The sequence below is a fragment of the Anabas testudineus genome, chromosome 13 (assembly GCF_900324465.2).
Source record: "Anabas testudineus chromosome 13, fAnaTes1.2, whole genome shotgun sequence".
Lineage (NCBI taxonomy): Eukaryota > Metazoa > Chordata > Actinopteri > Anabantiformes > Anabantidae > Anabas > Anabas testudineus.
The window spans coordinates 9103831-9116998 of NC_046622.1; the positions used below are offsets into that span (position 1 = coordinate 9103831).

The 13168-nt window shown below is 40.3% G+C and overlaps 1 protein-coding gene across 1 annotated transcript; it reads left to right on the top strand.

Moving 5' to 3' along the window:
* The first annotated feature begins 1533 nt into the window (after positions 1-1533).
* On the top strand, positions 1534-12261 carry LOC113171338 (thymus-specific serine protease). Its single transcript, XM_026373634.1, has 14 exons — positions 1534-1594; positions 1735-1910; positions 2510-2609; positions 3063-3192; positions 3649-3772; positions 4909-4986; positions 5192-5239; positions 5317-5436; positions 5701-5865; positions 6031-6172; positions 6294-6473; positions 6614-6768; positions 8176-8241; positions 12121-12261. The coding sequence occupies exons 1-14, from the start codon at positions 1534-1536 to the stop codon at positions 12259-12261; spliced, it is 1686 nt and encodes a 561-aa protein (XP_026229419.1).
* Positions 12262-13168: the final 907 nt, after the last annotated feature.

Sequence of the window (13168 nt, forward strand, 5' to 3'; positions counted from 1 at the left end):
TCTAATTTAAAGTTATTTAAAAGTTGAAACAATAGGTGTTCCCACTATCCCATATCAAAAGAACCCCAGGAACTGTACTCTGTTTTGTATACTACTGTTACACTATTAAATTCACTTGTTTCCTGTGGTTTTGTCATATGTTTTTCAAAGTATTGGTTATAGGCATTACTTTTTATGGGTGCATCTTGCTTTCATCTTGTAAAAGATAAAAGCAAAACAAGTAGTTTTTACATTAATAAAGACTACTTGTCTTTATGCATGTAAAGGGTGGATGTAACATGATCCTAACACAAATGTCATTTGATTTAATAGGTAAAATCTGACATTTAACTGTCAAGCTCTAAATGGAAAGTGATATGTGGATCATTTTCCACTGAGATTGCTTTTTGGAAATTTTTGAAATATATAACAGGTATTCTGTATTGTGACGACATTGTGGGTCAGGATGTGGTTAGGGTGTTTATTTAGAGGAAACTGCATAACATAAGTTAAATGATAAATAAGATGCCTGTTATGTCTGAATGATCTTCATTTTTCTGTCCATTTTGCAGGAAGATATGCTAATAGAGAGTGAAGAGTGAAGGTGAACCTGCAACTTCCACGTTGTTTCCTAAGAATGCACAAAAATAATAGTCTAGACAAAAAACACATATTTTGTCTAGGACTTCTGAAAACTCTCTGACAGTTTCTACTGAGGACCAGCCCCTGAAAGCAGGAAACAATGGGTGGATTCACAGTTTCAACCAAAGACCTTTACACATGCTTTGCTCGTTGTTGCACAGTTAATGGAAACATACAGATGAATGTACATGAATCAAAGTATCAGTCCATGACTTGCTATAGCAAAGTAGTTAACTAGTTAAACTGGTGTGTAGGAACATGCTCTTTGTTTGTGTGCTTGGCAGAGTCGAATAACTGATAAAATAAACAAATCATAATCTCTAGCCGATTATTACTAATATTATAATCTCTAGTCTATTATTACTGTCCACTAATAAATGGGTTTTCCCAATCAGTCTGCTGCCTATTCTCTCACTGTTTAAACCTACCAGATTCACCTATTTCTGTTTCACAGAATGATTTATTTTGGTCTCTTACTCCTCTTTTCCTCTCACCTGTGGGCATTTTCAAAGCAGATATAATTTCATAAAGCCTCAAGCTCAGTTTTTTCCCTAAAACATTTTTAAGTTACACGCGTCTTCAGCTCAAACTGTCGTGCAAATTTGCTTCCACTCATGTCTGTTCTAAAATGAGAATAAAGCCAAAAGCTGCTCCTGCAACTCAACCACTCCAAAAAAGCCATTACAGAGCAGAGATATCTCATTACATCCCCAAGCTGACGCTCTAATGTGCTGAGCAAACGCAGGTCTGCATCCGAATGCATATCATGATAATGCACAGGTCATTTTCAGATAGCACCTCATTACTGAGCCCCTTCCAGGGACTATATAGGGAGCTCATGAGAATCCTTGGAGATCCTTCCCAGTCCTGCTGACTGGCTATGCATTGAAGTATCCTGATTTGGTCTTAAAGATGCTCGTGGCATCAAGCCACCTCCTCGTCCTCATACTTCTCTTGAACTGTGTTGATGCTGGTGAGTTGGTGAATTTTCTACTAAAGGTGTGGTTTAGCTTTAAGGTTTATTTTAGATAAGAGTGAGTGCAGTGTTCCCACAGCCAGGCCCACTATTACTCAAACATCTAATGCTTTTATGTTTTTACTTTTGAATGCCAGGACAGGTTCTGAGAAAGATCAAGGCACGTGCGCGGGATCTCCAGCTTCAGAAAGCCAAGCAGCATCTCTTGGCACAAGCAGTCAGTGGTCAGCAGCCTCTCCAACATGTAAAGGAGGGACAGATTCACCAACCACTGGACCACTTCAACCGACAGGATGTCAGCACTTTCCCTCAGGTAGAGAAAGATTAAAGGGTACTTGAAATCTTTACATTTCAGTATTAGTTATTGACCTATGCAGATTGATTGCAAAGATAATGTGACACATAAAAAAGCCATTGAACACATTGAAAACTTAAGGTGATAATAAGAGTTCTACGTTTGAACCAGTTTCAGTGATCTTGTAATGTGCTCGAAGGTTATATTTTAATTAAAACATCAAAAACTATAAAACCAATGTACATTATTTTTTAAGGAACTTCAAGCTGAACTGAAACTGTGCTGCTTTAACAGCTGAACTGGGTAACATCCAATTCTCCAACGCTCTTAATCTGAAATGAGTGAGCTCTCCATGCAGGAAAATCAAGACAGTTTAAACCTTTTCAGTTCGCCTACCCCACCAGGCATTGACAATATGAACTGAAATGTTAAGCTTCATTTAGCTCTTACTGCCATTTAAGGCTTCCAATGTGCAAATTACTCCATTGCAGCATAGAGTAAAGGATTACCCGCACTAAAGGCATGAATGTGGACTGCAGCTGGTTTGGGAGAACTTGAATAAACCCTTTCTCTCTTTTTTGTATTTTCCTCTTTTACCCTCTCTGTCATTCTTCCAGAGGTTCTTTGTGAACGATGCATACTGGCAGCGTCCTGATGGCCCAGTCTTCCTCTTCATCGGAGGAGAAGGGCCCATTTATGAGTTTGATGTTTTGGCAGGTAGAGTAGGAAACAGCACATATCCTCATCTGCCTGATACGCACTTTAACACAGCAGATAGGAATTGCCTGAATCAGTCAGTGAACTGACCATCTCAAAGATTTGGAAGCAAAAGTGAAAACACTGTAAGCGAAACATATTATGTATTAGTAAAGTTGACATTTGTTCTAAAGCATTTTTTTTTATCTTTGTTATCTTTACATACTGAGTTTTTTCTGTGCACATTAGTTTCTTTTCATGAATTGAATGTGAATATTAACAGTAGATTACAGCCTACAAATTATATTTAGTATACTATACTGGGACGAATGTGTGCTTGGCTTGGTAGTGTTGTTCATCATCATGTCATTACTAGTTATACCTTGTATACTAGCTCTTCCCTTTTTACATTGTACATTGAAAATGTAACTCTGCTACTCATTAAACGTTTCTGCTTTCACCGTGTTTTTCCAGGTCACCATGTTGACATGGCTGAAGAGCACAGAGCTCTGCTATTGGCTGTGGAGCACCGTTTCTATGGTGACAGCATCAACCCTGATGGCCTCAAAACTGAGAATCTGGCACACCTGAGCAGCCAGCAGGCGTTAGTATTGCCTCCTTGTGTGTGTGTGTGTGTGTGTGTGTGTGTGTGTCTGTCTCTGTGTTCACAGGTTTTCATCAATGATTTCCCAGTATATTGAACATTACTGAAACATTAAAGCAGGGATGAGCAGTTTGGGTCCTCCATTGTTGCCTCACACAGCTGATTATATGGATCAGGTGTGTTCAGTCAATCAGAAGCTGCAAGAGACCATCTCAGATAATGGTAGAGTGTGGGAAGACAAGCTGCTGATTGACTGAACAGACCCTGTTTGAGGTCATTGGTAGCAGGAAGGGCATATTACTCTCAGTGCTTTGTCCATATGATTCATAGACAGGTGTTTTTACATGTGTTTCCCATGAGTACCTCTGTCACTGTGCTCTAGTACATTAAAATGTGTCTATGTTTCTGTCAAGTGAAAGGTCCAACATACTAATTTTTTGTATTTCTTTGTTCCAGACTTGCAGACTTGGCTGGATTCAATCAGTACATCAGCCAAACCTTCAACCTGAGCCACAGAAACACCTGGATCAGCTTTGGAGGCTCTTATTCTGGAGCTCTGTCCGCCTGGTTCAGAGGAAAGGTGCTCAACTGGACCCACATATGAACTTACAAAGAACAGATAGATTGATGCATAATGCTTAACACCTAGTTGTTAAAATCATGAGACCATGCAATGATAATAATAATCAGCCGTTAGCTCTATGTCATAATGTTAGCTCTTTTATCACAGTGTACATACTAAACATTAGACAAGAAAGGACTGAACTATTATTATATTACTATAATATTATTCTACTGGTGCATGAAAACGCTTTCCCCCAAAAGATTCAATTCAAAAAGTGAAACTCTCTTGTTTTCTAGACTAAAAATATTTCAAGCCCTTGTTTGTTTTAATTTTGATGATTATGGCTTACAGCTCCGCTGTTTTCAAAATCAATCAAAGAAGGATTTACAATGTGCTCCAAAATCTCCTGGTAGACAGCTTTGTTGACTTAGGATTTGATAAAACACAGTGGACCAACACCAGCAGATGACATGACACCCCAAATCATCACCGACTGTAGAAACTTCACACTGGAGCCACATTTGCTGCCCACGTCCATCTATGTGTTGCTAACTCTTGGTACACTCACCACAGCCTAGTTTCACTCCTTGTAAAGTTCTCCCAAGAAGATTGCTTGACAGTTTTCTTATACTGAAAACGAAATATTCCAATATTTTGAGATAATGAATTCTTGATTTTCGTGAGCTGTAGATCATAACAATTAAAATTAAAACAAAAAAGGCTTGAAATAGAATTTGATGAATATGAAGGTGTCACTTTTTGAATGAAATAATGAATATTTTTTTGAATATATTGTATAATATATATCGTATAACAATATATAGGTTTTTTTAAGCTCAAACAGTACTGCCTATAGTAGAATTAAGCAAATGGGGAATATTTTTATTTGGCTGCCGAGTCGGCAGCTGAGTTCAGCAGTTCTCCAACTGCTAGTGTAACAGGTGGATTATATTTGGACAACAGATATGCTTCATAAAGTATAGACCAATTAGATATATCAGGCAATGGATGCACAGACAGATATTTATCAGAAGGAATAATTCATTGTTTGTCCACACCCCCAAAGTGTGTTATATAGTTAAATTGAATCCTGTCGTTTGTGAAAGGCACTTAATTCTCCAGTCTTGTCACTCTCTGTCCTTGTACTGCAGTATCCCCACCTGGTGTTCGGAGCTGTGGCCTCCTCTGCTCCTGTAAAGGCAAAGTTGGATTTCTCAGCTTACAACAATGTAAATTGTTGCGATCCATGTTCACAGTTTTGTTAATTGTTAGGGCTGTAGATTAATTCACAAATCAAAAAACAAGCAAATGATGTCTGCAGTTAGTCTTAAAAACTTAGTGACGCCTACAGCCCTGCTTGAAACACACACCATTTTAGTTCTAGTGATAAACTTTAATTAACCACTCGCAAATTTTAAATCTCCTCTGTTTCAGGTCGTTGGATTGAGTATCATGAATGAAGCCGTCGGTGGCTCAGAAAAGGTGGGCAATTGTCTGTGCATCGCTTCACATTCCTGTCTGTCACTTGTGGTAAATTCACCCTCATCCTCTTCCTGCAGTGTTTGAATGTTGTACGAGAAGCTTTTGCTGCTGTGGAAGCAGCCCTGACGAGCGGCAATACCAGTCAGTTGGCTGTGGACTTTGGCTGCTGTCAGACCCCCAGAGATCCTGTTGATCAGGTGATGACTGTGGTTTTTATAAAATGTTTAGGGAGAAACTTAGTAAGCCTTAACAAGGGGAAGGAAAGTATTACTCTATTTGACTTCTGATTTCATGTCAGTGTGAAGAAATGTTTTATTATTCTGATGAGATCTGGACTTAAACAGCAGTGTCAGACTAATGATTTATGTTGGTCATCATGTTATATTATTCTCTTTATTATAATTTTGCTTGGTTGTTTCGGACTAAATGCTTCCTGATAACAAGTCAAATCTCTTCTTCAGATTGAGCTCATGCAAAATTTGGCAGACATTGTGATGGGAACAGTGCAGTACAATGAAGAAGGGGTGCTCATGTCTATTAAAGAACTCTGTAGTGTTATGACCCATAACAGTTCGACATATGATGGAGAGATGGAGGCTTACAGCCGCCTTGTTGAACTGGCACAGGTATGAAAAACAATTTCATTGCAATTGCCTTCCTCTGATGTAGAGTCGCATCCACTAGATGTCACTGTTGAGCCATTTACACAAAACTAAGCAAACATTTGGAATTTCTCTGTTGTCTATGATGAGGTGTGCTTTTTATGTGTGTGTGCATGTATTTTTCTGCAGATGTACCGTTCCACCAGTAACGAACCCTGTCTAGACATCTCCCACGAGAAAACAATTAAAGATCTCATGGACACATCTCACAACTCAGTCAGGAGAGCAGAGAGACAGTGGACCTACCAGACCTGCACTGAGTTTGGCTTCTGTACAACACACACACACACACACACACACACACACACACACACACACACACACACACACAGAGTTAACCATCGTTATTTCTATATCTTGAATCTAATTTGTGTATGTGTGTGTATGTGTAGACCAAACATGTGAGGATGCCACTTGTCCGTTCTCTGGGATGCTGACCCTGCAGATTGACACTAAGCTCTGTCCCAAGCTGTTTGGCATTTCCCAGCATTCCCTGCCTGCACGCATTGCCTTCACAAACACTTACTATGGGGGCGATAACCCTCACATGCACAGGATCCTTTATGTCAATGGTGAGACTGGGCTCACTAGGAAATCACAATGAATGACTGAACCTAAGGAATAAACTAAAGTAAAGGAAAGAGGGGAAGAAATGGTAAAACAGTGGTACAGGATTTATTGAAATCCTGTCTCTATATTGTCTTTACCACAGGTGGAATTGACCCATGGAAAGAGCTGTCAGTGGTCGAGGACAGGACCAAGGGAGGACAAGAAGCTCAGACTATTTTCATCCAAGACACTGCTCACTGTGCTGATATGATGAGTAGGAGAGTCACAGATCGCTGGTCACTCAGGAAGGCCAGACAGGTATATATTCCTCAATGAGACATTATTATCCTGTTCCTGTCAGATTTTTTATGCAAAAATCCTTAACACAACTTATTCAGAACTTTGTGGAGCAAACAATATCCATGATTATAATTTACAAAACATATAATATGTTATAGAAGATAAGATAAACCTTTATTCGTCCCACAGTGTGAACATTCCCATAACAACTTAGCAAGATACTTCTGCTGTTCAAGATTATAAGATGTGACTAAAATGTTTTTTAGTCAACTATTCTAAAGGCCACTGGTAAAACATCAAGCTAATTTCCAATTATATTTGTTACAGCAGATGTAGAAAAGTGCTTAAATACAAGTCAGTGTTGTTGCTACTCCGTGGTGGATTCATCATTTTCACCGCTGTCTAAAAGAAGTCACTCTCCATGCCCATAGTGACTATGAATAGTCTTTATGTTATTTTAGTGGAAGATCTACAGATAGATCTGCAGTTGTGTGCAAAAAGCGCATTTAAAACTTCAACCAAATTCATATGAGGCTTTGACAGTCACTGTTGCTCAGGTCAAGTGGGTGTCTTCAAAAGTTATAGTTGTTTTAGTTCAAACGTGACTCTTTTTTATCTGGCTATAGTTTAACAAGGAAACACTGTCCAGGGAAATGGGAAGGGACACATTTGCACTTAAATTACAGTAACTTTGGAAGAAAGCCACTTGATGTGGCCGCGTTTACACTTCAGCTCCTCATTTATATGAATGGGATCACTTCAAATGCAGCAGGGGTGTCACCACACAGGGCTCCAGCAAAAAATGTCGAGTTTGACCTGAACCAATTTTTGCTGAAATGTACAATTACATAATCCAACAAGGTGCTGCTTTGACTAATCAACACCAACTTAACTTTAACTGAATTGTAGAATTCAGAACTGTGGATTCATTTTCTCATTTCTATTGAAGGGATCACAATAGGAAAAGATCGTGTCAGGGCTAAAATGAAAAACAGGAATGATTACAACAATTAAGCTGCTTTGATGGAGATGATTTTTCTTCTTAAAAATCTGTAAAGTCTATATATTATATTCTTTTGAGGATGTAAAATACAACCTTTTAACTACTTTTAACAGCAGTAAAACCTATTGTAGTATAGTGCAGTAAATACTGTAATTTTAGGAATCAGTTATTTGCAACCAAATACCAAAAACTTTTGTTGGAGAATAAGAATAAAAAGATGCAACTGACAAAAGTAGATAACAGGTGACCAAAAGCAGCCAAAAAAATACAAAAAAATATTTCAAGTCATTTTGTGTAACCTTTAGTCTGAAGGTCCTATATTAATTTGTCTCATAATCCGTCCATTCTTGCAACGTAGAACAAAATTTCTTCTCTCTGTGTTGATCTTTAACACGTTGTTTTCCCATCCTTCCATCTATCAGGAGATTAAGAATCATGTGGCCACCTGGCTGAAGATGGCTGCTCAGGAGAATGTGGATCAAGGAATGGTCTGATCAAATCACACAGTACTGCTGTGTTTTTATGATCTATTCAGTCAGTTCACTCCAGTTCGGCTGAATATCTCACTTTCTTTGTTTTGATAGACACAGGCTAGGTTTGATGTGTAATTTCACTAATTGACTTTTGTTTGCAGCAAATTAAAATAATCTCATCTTAATGTTATGAAAGGGACTTGTTAAGGGCTGCTGATATATCAAAATTATTTCTTATTCTTATTCTATGTAAAACACAGAATCAAACTATTTATGTTAATAAAAATTCTGATACATTTAATGCACATTTATTTCTGTCGTTATGGGAATATTTGTTGGTGAGTATGTAGGGAATTTAATGTGTTACGTCAGGGTACCGGATATCAATGAATGTGAATGTTACAGTGACAGAAATCTTGAGTGTTTGTGAGAGAAAGGTGAGGAAGCACCAGTTGTCCCAAGGACATCTGTTTCCCCAGGGGCTGCTGTGTGTGTGTGTGTGTGTTTGTTTGTGTGTGTGTGTGTGATCATGTGGCCCTCTCAGTGGGGGGGTCAAAAGTGGGAGGTCATGACCCCGCTGACCCCCATGGGAGTGGGAGATCATCAATCAACTAGAGGCTGGACAGAGCAGCAGGAGGGGACAGGCACAAACGCACACACGGACACACACACATACCTAAATACTGTAACACATAAACTCAGCTACACAAATGTACTCTGGGAAACAACTATACTTAGAATAAAATACATTAATGGTAATCAATACTTCATCCCACACTCACACACACTTGCACACTCAATCACGGTCATAAAGGTAACTCAGTCATTGTGTGTTTTGTTTGGTAACTTACAGATTTTCTTATTCATAGAAGGCACACAGATGGTATCAGGTGGATGGATACAACAGAGTAAAGCTGAAGCACTTTTTCACTGCTCTGCTTCTGTGTCATCCAGTTTCTAAAAACCCCTCATTTCTTTGCTATTGTAAACAAGCAAACTCACAAATAGACACACACACGCTTCCACACGCTCCAAGAGCCACTATCAGGGTTATCAGCAAGCACTTGCAGCGCGACGGGGCATGCTTTTTCTCTTTCCTCCATTCCTCCTCCTCCTCCTGCAGCCTGTCCTGTTGATCAATGAGGAAGTTCTTGGGCCTCCACTATTAATCAGAGCCTATCGGCTATCTGTCTGCTGAGCCAACCAATCACGGCCCACCGACAGCTGGGCCATGAAAAATGTGTCCTGGTGGATGGAGGGGAGGTTGTGGAGCTGGTAGGGGGAGGGTGCTGGTGCTGGAGTGGGGTTGTGGAGGAGAAGAGGGAGGTGGAGGAGCATTTTGTCTGATTCAAGTCAGGTCACAGCTGCACAACTGCACTTTATTCACAAACAGTTGATTCTTAAAGTGACGATAACCACACACACACACACACACACACTCACACACACACACACACACACACACACACACACACACACACACACACACACACACAGATGTGTGCTCTGGTATGTGTGTCATTAATTGATAGAATATTTCAATTCATGTGAAAGATTTTGCTTCACATTCACAGACATTTCATGTTTGTGTAACATCTGCTCTGTTTCGGCTGCTTTTACTTGGTGGCAAAAATCTGAAGAAACTACAATCAACATTGTTTTTACGGAGTCTTTGCTGCAGAAATCGTTGAGGACGATGTTGATCTGTTGTCCAAAAACGAGCTCTGTCCTCACGCCTCAAAGCTTCATCAGTGCACTACCATCCCTCTTCTGCATAATCACCATGCTCGCACTCATCTATTCACATCTTATTGCCATGATTAGATTACATCTAATGCTATTACACTGCTCCCATCTCTCTCTCTCTCCTCTTCACCCCACCTCTCTCTCTCATCATGGATTTCTTGCAGATCTTATTAGTGTGTGATGTGGACCAGGTCTCCCACTTTGGATTTATGAACTCTCAGACTTCTCTCCTTTAATCTCTCCCTCGCTCCTCCTCTGCTCCCTTCCTGCGTCTGTCCATCTATCATTCCCAGGGTTGGCTTGGGCGGAAGAGTATTAATCCCTCCATCCCATCTCTCACTCCTCTGGACAGATGAAGAGGTGGAGGAGGGAGATGGAGATGGGAGGAAGAGGAGGGGTAGAGGGCTGGAGACTTAAAATTACTTTTCATAATATTTCTGTAGCTGTGTGGAAAAATATAGAGGCATTACAGGTAATGTATGCAGATTTACTAAATAATACGTCACTGTTTTGATACCTTTAACAGGTATGAGGATGAGCTTGGCGGATATGGGGTGTGTGTTGGTGTAGGGCAGAGGTAACAACTACAGATGATATAGAGCTTGGTGTGTCAATGTGTGTACATGCTAATTCATTGTCCTATGTGAATGCAATGTTTTATATATGCCATAATGTCTATGTGTAAGATATTTCTGCAAAAGGGCAACAATGACTGAATCTTATTACCTGTTGATGCCTCTACAAAATACACACACACACACACACATACACACACACAGAATGCAGTATGTTCAACAGAAACCAATAAGCTCTAAGAAATCAATTGGCGTGATCAGGACATTTAATGACTTCAATCCTCATAGGCCTATTTCTGTAAAAAAAGTGAGGAAACAAATTTAGTCTAAAGAAAAGAAATAAACCTTTGACCAGCAGTCATGGTAAAGCCGCCACACTCCCCCCCCAAGCCTGTGCAGTGACAGGTAGATTAAGGGGCGTGATAGATGCCCCTCTCGGTATCTCCCTCTCTCCATCTCCCCCCTTTCCCTCTATCCATCATGGCGGCTGGTGTAATTGCGGCTGCGTGGGGCTGGCAGAGGGAGCCTCCATCCATCTCCTTAACAACAAACAGTCATGAGGACGGATGGTGCTGCACTCCCCAGTTAATCTCCATCTATAAGGGGAAAGAGGAGAGGGAGGGGAGGGATAGAGAAGCAGAGGAACAAAATAACAGAAGGAAAAAAGGAGTGTTGGCTTACTATAAACAAAAAGAGATGGAGAGGGGAAAGCAGGGAGGGAACGATGGTGGAGAGCTGAAGTGAGAGGTCATTCCCAAATGGTTAGAAACAGAGGGGATATAAAGGAAGAGGAATGACCCAAGTGGGGGATGAATGAGAGAAACTGGAGGGAAAGTTTGCAAACAGGCTGCAAGAGCAGGTCGATAAGAGTGGATTTGCTCCATCAGCGTGCCAGAGGAAAACATGGGAAGACGGAGGAAGGGAGGGGGAGAAAATTTATGTCTATACAGCCATACAACCCAGAAACTAGAGAGGCACAAGCTCATAAAAATGCACTCTGCACCCCCTGACTACCCCTCATGTTTACCCCTCTCTGTTTCTTTTCCTCAGCCTCTTTCTTTTTCATCTTCCTCTCTCTCTCTCGTGCAGGCAGCGGAGAGTCACAGCTCTCTGATGTTTTGGGTGGTTGTGTGCAGTTGCTAGAGGTCAAGGCAGCCATATTTTCTTAATGCCGGAGTCACCGAAGTCAACAAGGTTTGGTGGCCTACTAGCCTAACCTCCAACTCTCTCTGGTAAAATAAACTCGACTTCTGTGGTAAGGTCAGCAGCAGTTTTTGTTGGTGGTGGTTTCTCCCTTTTTAAGATGATGGATTACCATTTGACCAATGTCAGCAGCACCAATGTCAGCATATTTCTGCTGTATCATGTTGGGAAAAAACTGTGGAGAGCAAAGGTAATTTGTAAAAGAGTAAAGTCTGACATCTTCTGTTTGCAATTTAGTCAAAGCTTTAAACGACAGCGGCTAACTCTATTTCTATTGCCATACAGGAGGATGGAAAGAAACAAGACACATGCAGTCTTGCAGGTAAACAAACACAGTTTCCCTCTGCACTTGTTGTTTCTGGTTTTCTAGCCCTGGGCATTGCCTGCAGTGAAGCCCGACTTAGAAGAGGAGCACCTTGACACTGACCCTCTAGCACGCAAGGAAGGTAAAGCGGCACACAAACCCTCGGACACTCGTGTGCCCACTGTCATGAAGGCGCTTGCGCGTTAATCTGAGCACACACACTCAACAGGCCTTGGTGGGTGCAGAGGAGGAAGCACTTGAGCCTTGACAGGGGGGTTACAAATAACTGCAGCAGTCCTGACATGCAGAATGGTCCCACAGTGAACCTGGCTGACTGATATTCAACTATTTGCTGCAGGAGAGAGGATGGTTTTCTAACAGAAGGAAATCCTTTACACCTGAAGTTGGACATCAAATGAAAAGCCATCGACTCTTTAGGTTTAATGATAATTCCAAAAACGTTTCTGGTTTCTCATTATGCTTTATTTAAAATACAATATTAATTTTAATTTAACAAAGGGGAGGCAATATAAAACATAAAAATAAACATCAAATCCATTGTATGTAGGGAAACCAAAGACATGCAATGCATCTTTTTCTAAAGCCAACATTTAAAACATGTCTTCAACTCAAAAATCTTGTTTATTTGCAATGTTCATAAAAGGTAAGGATGTTTAAGTGTGTTGCTGAAGAGGGCTGGGATCTCCAGGACCAGAGTAGAGAACATTTGAGTTAAAATAAAATGACACACACACACACACACACACACAAGCAGATTTAAACAATGTTTTTCCAGTGGATTTCTACGGATTGCAGCTCTTCCCATAAAAGGAAAGCACCATATGACCAGTGATGCTTTACTCTTTATCTTATTGCTCACTCAAGTTTTATTTACCCCTTTTATATAAATAGGTCTGTAGTTTCATCAAATATTGTTCCATCTTTATAAAGACATGTTATTTTAGGACCTCCGTGTCTTATTTGAGAACAGTCCCATACTGCAGTTTTATTACCTTTCAGAATAAACTCTGCAGCGCGTTAAAATGTGTTGGCACTGATGCAGGTGTTGTCCCACAGACACACAGTAATGTGATAAAAATGACAGATCCTTTAA

Coding starts and splice junctions, on each gene's coding strand:
- LOC113171338 (XM_026373634.1), top strand. CDS start 1,534: ATGCTCGTGGCATCAAGCCACCTCCTCGTCCTCATACTTCTCTTGAAC. Junction 1,595..1,734: donor CTTGAACTGTGTTGATGCTG/GTGAGTTGGTGA, acceptor TTTGAATGCCAG/GACAGGTTCTGAGAAAGATC. Junction 5,866..6,030: donor GCCTTGTTGAACTGGCACAG/GTATGAAAAACA, acceptor ATTTTTCTGCAG/ATGTACCGTTCCACCAGTAA.